The sequence below is a fragment of the Orycteropus afer genome, unplaced genomic scaffold, assembly GCF_000298275.1.
Source record: "Orycteropus afer afer isolate SDZICR_OR568_19922 unplaced genomic scaffold, OryAfe1.0 scaffold00334, whole genome shotgun sequence".
In the NCBI taxonomy this organism is placed as follows: Eukaryota; Metazoa; Chordata; class Mammalia; order Tubulidentata; family Orycteropodidae; genus Orycteropus; species Orycteropus afer.
Genome location: NW_006921921.1, coordinates 3,248,284 through 3,264,759, shown reverse-complemented (window position 1 = coordinate 3,264,759; position 16,476 = coordinate 3,248,284). Strand labels below are relative to the sequence as shown.

At 38.4% G+C, this 16,476-nt stretch overlaps 1 protein-coding gene across 1 annotated transcript in view; it reads right to left on the bottom strand.

Moving 5' to 3' along the window:
• Window positions 1-1,857: 1,857 nt before the first annotated feature.
• Window positions 1,858-16,476, bottom strand: part of TDG (thymine DNA glycosylase) — a 32,527-nt gene continuing 17,908 nt past the window's right edge. The window contains exons 3-11 of the mRNA XM_042782476.1: window positions 12,204-12,346; window positions 8,668-8,909; window positions 7,820-7,889; window positions 6,336-6,471; window positions 6,064-6,146; window positions 5,891-5,985; window positions 3,509-3,680; window positions 2,955-3,080; window positions 1,858-2,003 (exon numbers count right to left, since the gene is read on the bottom strand). Coding sequence (XP_042638410.1) covers window positions 1,858-2,003; window positions 2,955-3,080; window positions 3,509-3,680; window positions 5,891-5,985; window positions 6,064-6,146; window positions 6,336-6,471; window positions 7,820-7,889; window positions 8,668-8,909; window positions 12,204-12,346 — 1,213 coding nt within the window. The remainder of the gene's footprint in view (window positions 2,004-2,954; window positions 3,081-3,508; window positions 3,681-5,890; window positions 5,986-6,063; window positions 6,147-6,335; window positions 6,472-7,819; window positions 7,890-8,667; window positions 8,910-12,203; window positions 12,347-16,476) is intronic.

The window sequence follows — 16,476 nt, the reverse complement described above, 5'->3', positions numbered from 1 at the left end:
TATTTTATACTTGGAAAATGTTCAAACCCATTTGCTAGTGAGTGCCTGTCATAATTTAAAGGGTATTTTCCACACTCAAAAAAAAAAAAAAACAAACCTGTTGTAAAGCTACAATAGTTATATATCAAAGCAAACCCTAGTTACATGCTCTACATGTTCCCATGAAAAAATAATTCAATTGCTCCTAATCCCTGATGCCAGGCACTTCAAAGCACCCACACAAAACATCCCTGTAAACAGCAGTACAGTACAGCATTTAAATAACATGAATGACTTTTACACAGCTCGACCTAGACTTACGAGTTCTATCATAGCCACAGCTAAAAAACATGTTTAGATTCACAACAAGAATTTGTTTCTCTTATTACAAAGAGAAGAACAAAGCCTTCTAATTTCTGGGGGAATAGGGGAGGACCCTCATAAATATTTCATATTGAAAAACAGCATGCTCCAAGGGTATGTCTGAAATCAGAATATTCAGTTAATTAGGAGTGACTGCAAACGGCATCTGAATACCCAGTTGTAAGATCCACCAGACCTAGTAGTTCTGCACTATTTGTTGTTGCTGTTGTTATATGCCGTGGAGTCACACCTGACTCACAGCGACCCCTCCTTGGGTTTCTGAGGCAGTATCATTATGGAAGTAGATTGCCCAACCTTCCTTCCGAGGAGTGGCTGGTGGGCTTGAACCACCAGCCTTTTGGTTAGCAGTCAAGTGCCTTAGGCACTATGCTATCAGAGCACCATGAAAAAATGCATTGGAAAATCACAAATGTACATAATTCAAACTAACCTTTCCATGAGGTTCACTTAGTCCACAGTAACCAACAGCAATAATGTAGAGAATTTTTTAAATTACTGGCTTATTAGATTTACCTAGCAAGGAAAATTCTGTATTATTTATTTTATGTACATTTCACATACATAAAGCACCAATTTAAATATGATTATCAAACACCTCAAGCATCTTCTTGATCAGCCTGAAAGTTCATTTTTTACCACTTCCCATGTCATATCCACAAAACCAAAGAGAGCAAATCAGAACAGTGAGAGACACTCAGAGAGACATTCAGTGCCTTCTCCATCAACTTCAGTCTCTCAAGTAAAACACAGAAGAACTGACAAAATTTAAAAGGTTTTACTGCATTCTCTAGAACTTGCCATCCCAACAGAATAGTTTTCTGCCTGCTACAGAATTAACAGACAGGGGTGAAGCCAAAGCCAGGGCTCAATACCCTGCCAGGTAAGACCAGCTTAGCACTGCTGCTCAAGGCCACACTCTACGTTTCTCCTAAGCAACTCTCACAAACGCTTACCATTGGTAAAGTGAAGAGGTCTGAGTGTGTACATGACTCAGGGAACCATCAAACACCTCTGAAAATTACCAATGAGATTCCATTGAGAGTTAGCTTCATATATGAAAACCAACATATTGTCTCTTTACCAGTGATAACTCTTATTATTAGCATGCCCTTCTTAGGCATAATAAGGATAATGGTGTATCTAGGTTTATGCACAGTAAGTTAAAAATCAACTATAAATATTCAGACTCTTCCATTTAAATATTACAGATTAAAAGTGACTCGCAAAAAAAAAAAAAAAAATCATCATCAATGAAATACAGTTTATAAAAAACCGGAATGATGGTTAATTCAAATATAAAAACTCATATGCAAAAAAGTCTACTTCTTTCTTCCAAACTACCAAGTTCATACAGCTGATTCTATCACACACCTGTTCTATACTGTGACTGTACACAGAAGTAAGATACTAGTACTTCAGTTAGCAAACTGAGGTCTACTTCTTGACCACTGCATTAAAACTGCAGCATTTAAGCAGAGTTGAGAAATACCATCCTTAAGCATGGCTTCCTTCTTCCTGTGCTTGCGCCCTACAGTGATTATTGAGGGAAAGAATCTGGTCTGTAAATGACTGGGTCGTCCACTGCCCATTGGGAATGTCACTCAAAGATGATTCTCCATGTAATTCCGCACTGTCAGCTGCTGGGAGGGATCAGGAAGAAGGGTGTTAGTTTATTCTGATTAAATGTTTCAAATGATCAAATTAGAAGTTTTGATTTTTCTATCCCAAGCCCACAGGCCCAGAGACTCACTCCCTCAAGGTGCTTAGTTGTGGCTAAGAAGTTATCCTGACTTTGTCCCATTAGCTTTATACTGCATATAGACATTTTTATAGCACATGCTAATACATATGTAGGAATATCATTCTGCCAAACCTGTGTATGGTCATGGGTATATTCCTGTTTGCCTACCCATACCTGATCTTCTTGCCTCTCTACCTATGTATCTACCCATAGATTACTGTTTGCTGTTACCGATCATGTGGTATTGTGTATGCAACAGTATTTACCTTTATTTTTATTGTGTGTACCTCTTACACACTTCTCCATGTCTTCCTTTGCCTTAATGATATTATGCTGGTCACATGCTTTTGTCATATTGCCTTTCCCTTCACCCAACTCAACACCCATCTCCTAACCATCAATATCCCCCCCGCCTTCCTATCTACCAACAAAGAAAATGTCCTTCCCTATGCAAACCTTTCCTTGACGTTTTATATTAAGGGACTCATACACTATGTCAAATCAGAAGATTTTAACAGTCCACTGAAGGAGAATTGTTACTAAAATAGCTAAACTTCTTGAATGGAATTAGAAGTCTGTATTCTCTTTGCAGATACAGGACTTATAAATTCTCATCTGTTATTCCAGGAGGAAAATGCAACTAGAAGGACTTAAGGACTTAGTGATTTAAGGACAATGAAGCTGTAGAACTCTGTGTAACTAAACATCAAGTTAGCATGAAATGTTCATCAGCTGTCTCTGTTTTCGTATTCCCATTCTTCAGTAATTTACTCAATATACTGACACTTTTTCCCCTCAGTCCTGATAAAGCCAGGTATTTGAAAGGAAAAAACACAGGAACGGGACATACTTAGTCCATTTGGAGAGAAGCTGCATGGTTGACTATTGCACAGATTATCACCATAAGCACCACCATACGCTGCTTCATAACCCGGATCGTACTTTTCTTCCTTAACAGCCATCTTCTTTGCATCCTCTGTGAGGAAAGGAAAGAGAATTTCAATCTGATTTTGTACACTAGTTTTGAAAACAGCTTTATTTAGAAGTCATGATGAACAATTCTTTTTTCTTTTGTTTGCTTTATAGAAACAAATGTTACGTCTCTCAAGTAAAACACAGATAAAATACATCTTTTGCTACAATCTTTAGCTAAATTATCTCACACAAGCTGTAAAAGCCTGGGTTTCATTCTAGGTGGCTACAATGACTCTTAGAGCCTCAGTGTCTGCAAGAGGATTCAGAGTAGATGGAAGACCTTGATATGAGGAGATTGTAATATCCATTATCAAAGCCCTCTGGCTACATATATAATTATATTCTTTTCTCCTGGCTTTTAAATTGCCAACATACTTTCTGTGATATGTATATACACAAAGTGAATCAAAGGCATGAACAGCAACGTACCCTGGGCAAGCTGTAAGTCAAACGTGTACTGCACCTCCTGAACGTCTGTGTTCCGTTCAAGGCCTTTCAACTGATCTCTTAAGTCCTTCAGTTTAATGTAGTAATGAACTTTGTCTTGGGCTCGAGGAAACTGAGCACATCTTGCACTGGATGATGGCATAACATAACACAGCTAGAATCATAAAATGTTAGAGTTACAGGGATCTTACAATTCTATTGAATCCACTCATTATTGGGATTAGAAATATTTTTTAGTTGGGTTACTTATCACATCAATACATGTAAAATAAGAAAGAGTAGTAGTGCTTAAGTTCAAGTCTGTAATACTTATTACAAAGTAAATAAAATAATGAGGTTTCCCCTACCCTGAGTTCATCTATCAATTAACAGTATTTTAAGTAACAAATATGTGGCTCTCAATTTAAAAGGGAATATGGGGTATACAATGAAGAGTCTTCTCTCTCAACCCTGTCCCTAGTCACCTAGGTCCCTTTCCCAAAGGCAATCGAGCAAGGTACAATCAAATGTGTCTTGATATACATTCTCTCTCCCTTTTAAAGAACATGCAAATGGTAACATGTCCTATTCCCTATTCTGTACCTTGCTTTTATCATTCCACAATGTATCTCAGAGATAATTATATGTCAGATACCAAAAAAACCAAACTCAAGGCTGTTGAGTCAGATCCGACTCATAGCGACCCCTCCTTGGGTTTCCAAGGTGGTATCATTACAGAAGTAGATTGCCCCACCTTCCTTCTGAGGAGTGGCTGGTGGGTTTGAACCACCAGCCTTCAGGTTGGCAATCAAATGCCTTACACACTACGCCAGCAGAGCTCCCTCTATGTCAGACAGCGACACCAAAATAAAAAGAGCTCTTTTTTAGACCCATGTGTTAGTTTCATAATTATTTAATCAGAGTCCAACTGTAGAGATTTAGGTTGTTTCCAGTCTTTTGCTATTATAAGTTATAGTGAGTAACATCGTACATATTTAATTTTATGTATGAGTATATCTGCTGGATAAATTCCCAGAACTGGAATGTTGGAAGAGAAAGGCATTTGCATTTATCATTTGATCATGACAAACTGCCCTTCATAGAACTTGTACCAACTGATATCTCCACCAACAACATATGAGAATGAGGCTGCTAGATTATGGGTATTACCTGGAATTTGAAAATTACCTCCACATCATGTATTACAGAAAAAAAAAAATTTTATTTTGTTTTGGTTATGCAGTATGTAGAAAATTTTGATTCATAAAAATATGTAGATGTAAATGGTATCAGGTTTTGTAATAGCATATTTCCCAATCTTAAAGTATTCTTCAATTAAAGTAATCCATAAACTTTAAAAATTAGGAATTTTTTCAAAGTGCAATCATTAACACAATCTATTAACCGTTTATAAACCATGATAATGAGTAAATTTAAAGAGATCAATGTACTTTCAGCTTATAATAAGAAGTATCACGATCATGACATGATTCAGTTTACTGATTCTTGCACTACTATAAGCATAGGCCCCAGAGATACATCTGGCATTTAATGGACAAGTCTGCAGTATGCTACAGAAAGTAGTGAACTCACTTGTACAATTTTACCCTACTAGACAAGGAGAAGCTTTCATTCAAAGACCAGTGCTGCGACCTCTTTTACCAATCACATATTTATTAGAAGTTAAGAACAGAAGACATTTTAAAAGGAGACTTTCAAATGACTGTAGGTGGCAGAAACTTTATTCTGAGGTATCCACAAAAACCTAGCGGCACATAACACATATGTTTGTACGTGTGTGATTTTTAAAATTTTAAGGAAAACTTTAAGAAACAAATTGAACCAAATGCCTGCAGCAGTTCTGCAGAAAGCAAAAGACTGACACCACTGTGTTGGTTTTTATTTCATGCTGCCTTTATGTGTAACAGCACACTAAATGCCAATCATATTAGCTGGATGTCTGCAACTGAAGAGTACTATTCACATGTCTTTAAAATGGAATTGGGATAAGATATACAAACAGGGGGAAAATAACAGTTTTAATAATCAAGCTCATGTCTCTACTTACATGTTTGTTTCACAACTGAGTAAGGGGTTGAATTTGATGCTATTACATGTTTTGAATAGAGTGTGAGTCAACTCCTCAATATTTCAGCCAATTAATATAAGTCATTAAGCCATTTAGCTAACAAATGTTTTAATACTATCTAAATTAAATCTGTAATTATTTCAAGTTATACATGTATTTTATTCAAGAAAATAGTGTGGGTTTTTAATATCACAAATTATAATGGAGAAGACAAAAGGAAAAAGAAAAAAAAAGGAAAAATAGCTAGAAGAAAATTCCTATTCAGCTGATTTACAAATGCATTTTTAAAGACTTACAGTTTCCGTGTCTGGGATCTTATGGGGTTGAAGCCCAAATTCTAAGTTCTTAACCTTTACTCCAAAAACTTCTTTACTAAAAATTTCATAAATACCTAAAATGAAATACAAACATATCTATATTGCCCATAATGTTAGCAAAGAAAAAAACTCGAATTTAAAATAATTCTTACATTTTCCATTAAACACCGCTATTCGTGGCTGATATTTCTGTAATTTCTGCACTAGAATACGTCCTCCTTCACGAAATTCTTTACTAAAATTGAATTAAAAAGTCATCAAAATAGAAATACAACAATGATTATAACATGCTAAGTTCAGGCAGCTTTCAGTAAAAGGTTAAATCACCTATCTGTTTAGTTTCAACTAGATACATATGACAGTTCCTGGAGTATCTGAAGCAGCAGTGTAGCCAAAGTTCCAACTGTTCAAAATAACTTATTACCTGGAGAGATCCTTGCTGCCCGGTGTTGTCCTTTCTACCATATTGGTAAATCCAATACCGTACTTCCCTGGTAAGGTGTGGTCATCCATGTGACTCAGCTGCACCTCACTCAGCCCTGACATAAAAAGACACTTCCCTGAGAAAGAGAGGAGTTTCATTTATTTCTGTGGAAGGTTGAAATAAAAAAACCAAAACTCAAGGCATTTTTAAACTGGTAACACAGGCCAAACACTGTATTGAGCAGTTAATACATAGTGGGTACTATGCTAAGCCTCTTACAGTATGTCCCAAGTTATGAACACCTGACTTCTCTACAACTTGTACTTGCCCTTTAACGTTAATTAAATCTGCTCTCACTTTGGAACTACTGAACCAACCCCCTACATGCAATAAATTTTTCAGCAAAATTCACTCATTTAAATCACTGAAAAGGCTCCAAGCCTTTCCTTGCACTAAAGTAAGGCTAAATAAGAACTATACGCACCTTTCTGACTTACCAACAAATTTGACTTAAAGACAAACATAGGACTGGATCTTGTTTGTAACCTGGGGATTGCCTGTATGTAGGTTATTTCATTTAATCATCACAACTATCTAATGAGATAGAAAGACTACTTTTCACAAGTAGTTAAGCTAAACAAAGGATATATACAGCTAGGAAACTTTGACACTGTTAATTTTCTTTTCAAATAATTGGTGATACTATGACCTTCTCCTTGAATATAACTCAAAGACAAACCAATCAAGGGACAGAGAACCATCAAACACCCTGAGAGTGGAAAAAGTAAGTTTAAATTTCCCTATTTGGTTCTAAAAATGCATACTATCCTTTGCCCTAAATGGTTTTTAATGTTAGGAAATACACTAGTATTTCCTGACAACCTATCAAATGCTTTGTTCTACTAGACACTACCATGTAAGACAACTTATATACAGTACAAAAGACTACAGTAGGCTTACTTAGTTTTAAAGATTTCTGTAATACAACAAAAGTCTTTAATACTATTTTCTGCTAGTGTCAGTAAAGAATGTGTCCAATCACAGAACTTGTAAGTACTACAATTCGATTCCCAATGATCAATGTATTTCTCTCCTAGGGAGTACAGCCGCAGAAATCTGGGAAGGGCCACTATTCTATCCGTATTGCCACAAAGAGGTACTATTGTTACCATGTCTATAGATAACATTTTTTAAAATTCGTTAAAAAAAATGTTAAAACTAGTAAAACTCATTGAAAAGAATTCAAACAGAAGAGAAAGCACTTCTTTTCATGCCTCCCCACTTTACACCAAAACGTCAACAGAGATGTTATCATTTCACACTGTTTTATGTACATACACACATACTCAAACACAGAAAACATTTATGCACACATATAGTCTCTTTTTTTCTAAATACAACTTGGTTAAATAAATTTTTAAAAATAACAATAAACAAACATATTTAGTGTAAAAGTAAAGCAGTAAAAAATTGCAATCACTTACAAAAATGGTTTCCAGGTCCAGGGTAATGATGCCCTTTGTAAGCAGCCATTAATCCTGGGTTTATGCCAATCTATATAGCAAAATATTTATACATTTCAGAAAAATTTTAAAGCCTTAGGATTTTCATGGGGGAGGAATGGAATTTATTAAAATTCAAATTCAGCATTATATATCTACATTATTTAATTAACTTCCTACTCTTAATATAAGCGAAGTATTCACTTTGAGGGAAGCTGTTGTTTTTAAAAAGCAGTCTGACCACCTCCTATCCCAGGTCCTCCATCCCCACACACTGAGCTGCATCAGTCTGCAAAGACAGAGGTACCGGAATAACCAACCTCTGAGCCTGTGAGCAGCCACAAGTCTGGTTCTCAACTCCCAAAAAGTAGCTTACTCCATATAAGCATCTCAGGTGTTCCCAAGCTGATATTCTGACAGTTACTGACAAAAGTCAAAGTTCATAATAAGTGCTGTCCTTTACTAAGTCCTCACAGGGTTCATGCACTCCCAGTGATTCACATGGATTATGACACTTATCTGTGCAACCCTCTGAGGGAAGTACTATTATCACCCATTTTACCAACACGGAAACTGGGGTTTAGAAATAGTAAAGCTTGTCCAAGATCAATCACTTGCCAGGATTTGAACCCAAACAAATAGCTAGCTCTGGAGCCTACCCTCTTAAAAGGTCCCATGTAATGTAACTTCATGAGAGTGACATCATTTACCACAAAAAGATTCTCAGAAATAGTTCCTTTTCAGCAAATGCTATGTGCAAGGTAACTGTCAAGTGCAGCTAATCCACCAATGCTATATACAAAATCAAATGAGATAAAAAAAATACTTACAATCACAATATCCAGATTAAAGGTCAAGATATCAGGGAGAGTCTTGGTTAAAAGCTCAGCTTCTGAAACACCATTGAAACGGTCTACCTTTCTTTTCACTTTAAAAGTATCCGTAATTTTTTCTTGTTTCTCTTTTGATTTTGTAGACTTGCCAGATTTTTTTGGTGTGGCAGGTTTTTTTGGGTCCACTGGATTTTTTGGTTCTGTTGTTCTAGGTTTTCTTTTTCTTCCTTTTGGAGCCTCTGAAACACAGTGATTTTCTGTATGTGGACTTGGGAAATCTTAACTTACAAACCCTAGGCAGATCTCCTAGACAAGTCACCCTATCAGTACTCTTTCTCCCTCTCCTGCAAACGATGCTCTTCAAGCTTCCAACAGCAGTCTCTCCTCGGCAGTAGTTTCCCCTTCCTTCACCCCAGAATGGGTGGGTCCCTGGGTGATGCAAACAGTTAAGCTTCAACTAGTAGCTGAAAGGTGGGTCATTCAAATCTACCCAGAGGCGCCTTAGCAGACAGGCCTGGCAATCTGCTCCTGAAAGATCCCAGCCTTGGAAACTCCAGGGAACAGTGCTCCCTGCACACACGTGGTCACCATGAGTCGAAATCAACTTGATGGCAAACACCGCCACTGCCCCGGAGTGAGTTCTTGTACCCCTACCTCCTGCCTCCTTCCCTGCTAGTTGTTCTGGGGAAGAAATGCCCATAATAATCATAGACTGATGCTCCACACAGTATTATTTGGCATCCTGGCCTCACCAGAGACATAAAACATCCATGTAACATGTTATATATTGGTAAGTGAACAAATGAAAGAATACCCCCCCAACAAAAACCAAACGCACTGCTGTTGAGTCATTTCCAACTCATAGCGACCCCTCCTTGGGTTTCCGAGGCAGTATCACTACGGAAGTAGATTGCCCAACCTTCCTTCTGAGGAGTGGCTAGTGGCTTCGAACCACCAGCCTTCTGGTTAACAGTCAAATGCCTTAGGCACTATGCCACCAGAGCTCCCAATAGACAGGTAGAAAAACAGGAAGGAAGGGAACCTTTTAACTCAATTTCCCCATAACATCTAGCCGCAGACAACCTCAAACAGCTCATGTACTTGTTTCAGGAATTACGAGTACACATTCTGTTCTGCACACAGCCAAATGGGTGAACTCAGAAACTGCTGAGAAAGAAGTTCTGAGTAACAGTATTTTTCAAAAAGCAAGAGTAAGCATCCAATCTTAGGACTCAAAGCAGAGTTTCTCAACTTCTGACATTTTGAGTTGTACATTGTAGGATGTTTAACAGCCTGCAAAAGCATGATACTAAAAAATGCCTCCACATAATGTCAAATGTTCCTCGGGGAGCAAAATTACCCCTGGCTGAGAACCACCGACCTAAAGTTGTTGTTGTATTGCTGTGTGCCGTCGAGTCAGACTGGACTCATAGTGACCTCTCCTTGGGATTCTGAGGTGGTTATCACTACGGAAGTAGTTTGCCCAACCTTCCTTCCTAGGAGTGAATGGTAGGTTTGAACTGCCAGCCTTCTGGTTAGCAGTTACCTAGGTGGAAGTCTTGGTTTTCTTATCCTTAATTCTTCAGCATCTTTCCTAATTTCTCAGCCCCCTACCTCAACCCACTGCTGTTTGGTTTTCCCAGGAACAAGGTTCTTCTCTCCTGCCTCACACTGATTCTCCCTAAGGACCAAGGAGCAGCCTTGGTCACACACTAGTTAAGCACTCTACTGCTAATTGAAAGGTTGGCAGTTTGAACCCACCAGCCGCTCTGTGAGAGAATGACGTAGCAGTCTGCTTCTGTCAAGATTTCAGACTTGGAAACTTTATAGAGCACTTCTACTCTATCATCCTACAGGGTCGCAATGAGTGAGAATCGATTCAGCAGTAATGGGTTTGGTTTTGCTACACCTGAGCCCTTGGTCTGACTTAGGGATCTCCCCTGTGAGTTCCCAAAGCATCAGAAACCCCTTCTTCATTCAGCATGTGGAGGCACAATGCAGCTTCTATTTCCTCCAGATTACAAGGTATCTGAAGGTATGTGAGGGCAGGATCCACATTCCTGCACATCCCAGAATGCATCACAGTACTTGGCACATACGAAGTACTTAAAAGTACTTATAAAATAAAGGCCTTTTTTAGTTTTCTGGATTAGAATAATGCTTTGTTTCAGAGACTTTACAAGATTAAGTGGGCTTTTACTGACTTGCCTGGAGGCCATTCAGTCAAGGTGAACATTGTTTTAGGAAAAAATGTATGTAAGTTTCAAAAAAAAAAAAAAAAAAAATACATAAATTAATTGCCAATATACAACCTCCAGGATGATAAATACATGAATATTTCAGTGCCTACTATGCCCCGAGCCTTTAGATGAATTCTCTTACTTAACTAATTCTGTGATGTGTTACATCATCATTTCTTCACTCGCTACTGAATGCCTACTATATGCTAGGCACCAATGGTGGTGCTAGAGATGTGCTGAAGCTTAACACTCCAGTGGGGAAAACATATCAATAAATGTAATCACAGGTAAATTATATAACATGCTGTCATTGTTGTTAGTTGTTGTCACGTTGATTCCACCATGAAATCTAAGGTCATGGTAACCTCATGTGTGTCAGGGTTGAACTGTGTTCCATAGGGCTTTCAAGGTTGTGACCTTTTGGAAACAGATCACCAGGCCTATCTTCCAAGGCACCTGTGAGCGGTTTCAAACAGCCAATCTAGTAGTGAGTGCTTTACTGTTGGCAACAGAAGAGAGGAGATACATTAGAAAGTAACAAATGCTAGAAAAGGACACACAAATGGCAAGGTGTTTCAAGAGTGCTGGGTTTGTGCAGGGGGAGTTTGCTACAATATTAAATGAGATGGTCAAGGTAGGCCTCACTGAGAAGGTACCATCTGAGCAAAATCTGGAAGGAGGTAAGGGACTTAGAGCCATGCAGCTATGAGAAGGAAGAATGTTCCTGGAAACAGCACCAGCACAATGGTCCTAAGGTGAAAGATGCCTGACATGTTCAAGGAATAGTGAGACAGCCAGTGTGGCTGGGCAGTGAGCCAGCTGGGAGAGGAGAGGTAGGAGATGAAGTCAGAGACAGCAAGCAGGCCAGGGGTATAGAGTACACAGGTTACTATAGGGACTTTGGCTTTTTCTCCTAGTACCGGAAAGCCACTGAAGGGGTTGTGGACTGAAAAGCAACATAATCTGGCTCACCTAGTAAGAGAGTTACTCTAACTGCTGTGAGGAGAATAAGTTAAGTGCAGGGTGGAAGCAGGAATAATTAAGAGGCTACTACAATAATTCAGTTAAGAGATAATGATGCTTTGGACCCACTGGCAGGATGAAGAAACTTAAGTTCAGAGAGGTTGAGTAATTTGCCCAAGACCAAACAGCTAATTAAAGACAGGATTTGAATAAAGATTTGTCTTACAAATGGGTTATATTTTTTATCTCTAAAATTCACCATTAAGCCTCTTCTTAAATAAACTGGCTCATCTAATAGCTACTTTTCTAAATTACCATTGTGAAAACTACCTTGTACAAGCTCTTGAGCAGGAACTGGGATGGGAACCTCTGCTGGCATTTGCTGTTCGTTCACGGTTTCCATACTAGGAGCTTCAGCCATCATGTGTTGAAATGGGAATGTATAAAATGCTTGAGCTTGCCGAAGGGAATAGCTGAGAAAGAACAATTTAATATAAGACAGAATGACAAAAAAATGTATACAAATGTAAGCTTAAACCATCAGCTGTTAACATCCTTCAGGATCCAAATATTTGGTGGCCTGACTGTAGTAGTTATTTAACAGATAAAAGGGTAGGGGAGAAAGAAGGAAGATCTATTCTCATATTTACACATTCACCCAATCTTTACTAAGTACCTACTCGCCAAACGTTCATTAACTCTCACATCTAATAACAAGATAAAACATCAATAAAACTAACGAGCTATCAAGTTACTGTGTGCTTTCTCTGAAAGGAGATCATGGGAATTTTCTAGTAGAGTGACTTAAAGGCTTGCCAGGCCATACAGGGCTAAAGTGTCCACAAACACAATGTGTGCCCCTATCTCCTTTATTTAATTATCAAAGAGCCCCTCCAACATGATTTAAGGTGCTCTTTCAGTGTATTTGTCTGTTTACCTATTTATTAGTTGGTTTTTTTTCACTTTTTTTGTTTTTGCACTAAATGAGGACTAGAAAAGGATATTTTGCAAGTATCTGTTGAGTTTATGAAGAAACTACTCCACATCTCTTAAACATGATTGAAATTTTGTTCAAAGCAGTCCACTTAATGTGAGGAACACAGGCCTTCAAAGAAATCAGTTTCAAAAAAATGTTTCTGATGACACTAAACCACTTTCCAAGCTACTGCTATTTGCAACAAGTCAGGGAAAAAAGACACTTGTTTTATGAAACTCAAGTTGCAGCTAATGTCAAATATACTGTAAATACACAGTAGAAAATAAAACACTGGGAAATACAGCAGAAAGGTACCATCTACAGTGCAGAGAAATATCATGTTTTTTGCGGTGAGATACTTGTCAGATGTGCTATGTATCAGTTTTCCATGACATGTGGAAAAAGCAGGGCACTCAGAAAGCAGAGATGACAAAGGGAAACTAGCATATTTTAAACGGGTGAACTTTATGGTATGTAAATCATCTCTCAATAAAACTATGTGTTTAAAAAAGGCAAAGTGAAGCATCCCCTGGATAAGCTTAACTGGCCTAGGCAGACACACAGTGACACTAAACGGGTAAACAAGCCGGACGACGATGCTCCAGGATACACAGGGGCCCGATCCCAATGACAAACTGGAGAGGCACTTTCACTTTAAGCTATCACTAAAAGCTCACCTGGTAAAGAAAAGGTTGAGAATTAGTGAGAAAGATATTAAACTTATTTTCAAGTAGGAGGGGAGATGTTGCATTGTAGTAAACTGTGGTCAATGTCATGAGACAAAGTGTATGTGAACTGCTATATGGAAAGTGAATTTGCTCTGTACATTTTCACCCAAATCACAATTTAAAAAAAAAGGGGTTTTATTTCCTTATTTATAGTCAAATTATATAATACCACTGGTAGCTCCTTTCAATAAATCATTAAAATACTGGTTGTCCAGTGTTTGTGATTTAAAAATTCTAGTCAGAAGCTGGATATAGAAATCAAGGGATTATGAGTGCTTACCCTGTGGAAATTCTAATTAAATGAACTGCAACTTTTGATTGTGGCCATGGCAGTTTCCTGAGATGCTAACAGACTCCATAAGCTTGAATGTATATAATTAAAGACGTGGTAACAATAAATGAACAGCTATTAAGACACAGAGGTCGCTTCCCAATCTATCACAATACTACGAAGGCAGCCTACCCCCTCCCTTATGTTTCTTGAACTATCTTTGTAATGTACTATCTTTGAACATTAAATATAGCCTGAGCTGCTTAACAGCTTCCTAACAGCCAGAACTAAAAGAGAGTGAGAGTGGATTATAGCCTTATTACTTGACAGAAGAAAGTATTCCATTTACACAAAAACGCTCATGAACTTGAATGTGGGGATACTGAAGAGTTCTAATAATTTAATTTTTTAATTTTCTATTACCTAATAATAGCTAAATCTTTAAGCAGCATAAACCTGTTTCAACCTTATTATGAAGCTATTTCTTAAATATATCTGTTGTATTTATATAACTGACAGTTTAGAACTCTGCAGTGTTTCCTCTGAGTGAGAGGGACAATGACAGTAGTGCATAGGACCGGGAGGTAAGAGACCTGGATTCAATCCAAGTACCATCATTAAATAGCTGGCTCACCTTAGTCAAGTCATTCATCCTATAGGCCTCCACTGGCCCCCCCCCATTCCAAATGGTGCCAAATGGGTTCTGTGCTTCGATGCAAACTGAAAGGTCAGAGGTCTGAGTCCACTCAGAAGCCCCTCAGAAGAAAAGGCCTGGTAATCTACCTCCAAAAAAGTAAAGCCACTGAAAACAGTGTGAGGCATGGTTCCATTCTGACGCACACGAGATCACCAAGAGTGGAAGTCATCAGCACTTTTTATCTCTTGGTTCACTGTGCTCCAGGCCTCAGAAGGAAAACGAGGGGTTGGGTAAAGTGATCTCTAGGATTCCTTGTATATAGAAAATGTGCAGCAAAAAAGGGCTAAATCTGTTCAGACTCAGGACCAACAATGAGTTTTGTAAAGCATAATCCCTGACATCAGGACCCTAAGCATGACGAATGCTTTTATTTCTCCTTGTTCCGTTTTCCCTCATCATGTTTGTCCACTACTGTGCTAACTCCACCCTTTGCCTGCTATGCAGCCATTCTGTCTCCTTCATCTGCACCCCCTTCTCTTCAACCACAGTGCTTACAAGACTGGTTCTAACTGCTGTCTGAGACTGATAAACTGTGAATTTTCTGATAGTCTTTCTCAAAACACACACACACAGCTGACTCAGTGAATTCAGATTTTGCTGCATTTCAGAAAACAAAATCTTTAAGGTTTACTCTAAAATTAACTGCAACTTCTTTAATACTCCAAGTTATTTTGTACTATTGTAAGGATTTAAGTTGCTATTTTGTAAATACATTTATCCCCACTCAAACAAGCATTAACCCAATGCCATCAAGTTGATCAGTTCTCATAGTGACTCTTTAGGACAGAGGAAAACTGCCTTATAGGGTTTCCAAGGCTATAAATCTTCATAGAAGCACACTGCCTCATCCTTCTCCCACTGAGCACCTGGTGGGTTTAAACCGTTAGCAGCTGAATGCTTTAACTACACACCACCAGAGTTCCTATTAAACAAGCATATACAACAGTGACTATATACAGAGTAATGACCACTGATAAATAATCCGAATGTTCTACTAATGGCGACTAATGATACAAACTATTACAGACTGCACTGGATGTTGCTAAATGGAAGCGTGTGCACTCACCAAACATTAGTAGGCATTTACTATGCACTCTGGTGGCACAGTGCCTAAGGCATTTGACTGCTAACCAGAAGGCTGGCACTTCAAACCCACCAGCCACTCCACGGAAGGAAGACTGGGCAATCTATTTCCGTAGATTTACCACCTCCAAAACCCAAAGGGGGTTGCTATGAGTTGCAACAGACTCAATGGCAGTGAGTTTTGTTTTGTTTTTCTTTACTACACACAAGCAGTCTACAAAAAAACTGAACAAAGAAATTGAGAATTGAGTCTCCAGTTGGTTTAGCTATTCCTCATGTGGTATGATTTCACGTTTTCTCACTATTTGGTCATTTTTTTTGCGCTCAGAATCAAACAAAATGCCCCAGATATAGCTTCGTCAGACCATTACTATAGAACTTATTACATTAGCTTTTCACATTGTATTACTGATTCATGCTGAGTTTGCCATCAACAAAAACTGCCCTTACGTCACGTCTCCCTCATCCCACACATGCATCACTGAATTTCTTCACCTGAGGAAGACTATGACTCTTTCTGTAAAAGATGATTCACCCTTCCAGTCAGTTGAGATTCTTCTGGATTGTGAATTAATCTATCAACTCCATTAGCCCTCCAAGAGTTAAGTCACTCACAAATTTCTTCAGCATGTCATCAGTACCCTGCAGCTGATAAACTACTGGAAAGAACAAAGTTGGGAACAGAGCTATGTGGTACGGCCTTTGATTCTTTCAGTAGTACGCCAATTTGGATTTCACCTAACCGGACTGCCGTCAGTCCACCTTCATCTTGTGCACAAAAGTAAGTGGTACAACACCAGTTCGCTGTTAGCTCTGGAGGCAGAATTTGCAGCCAGATCACCTGGGCT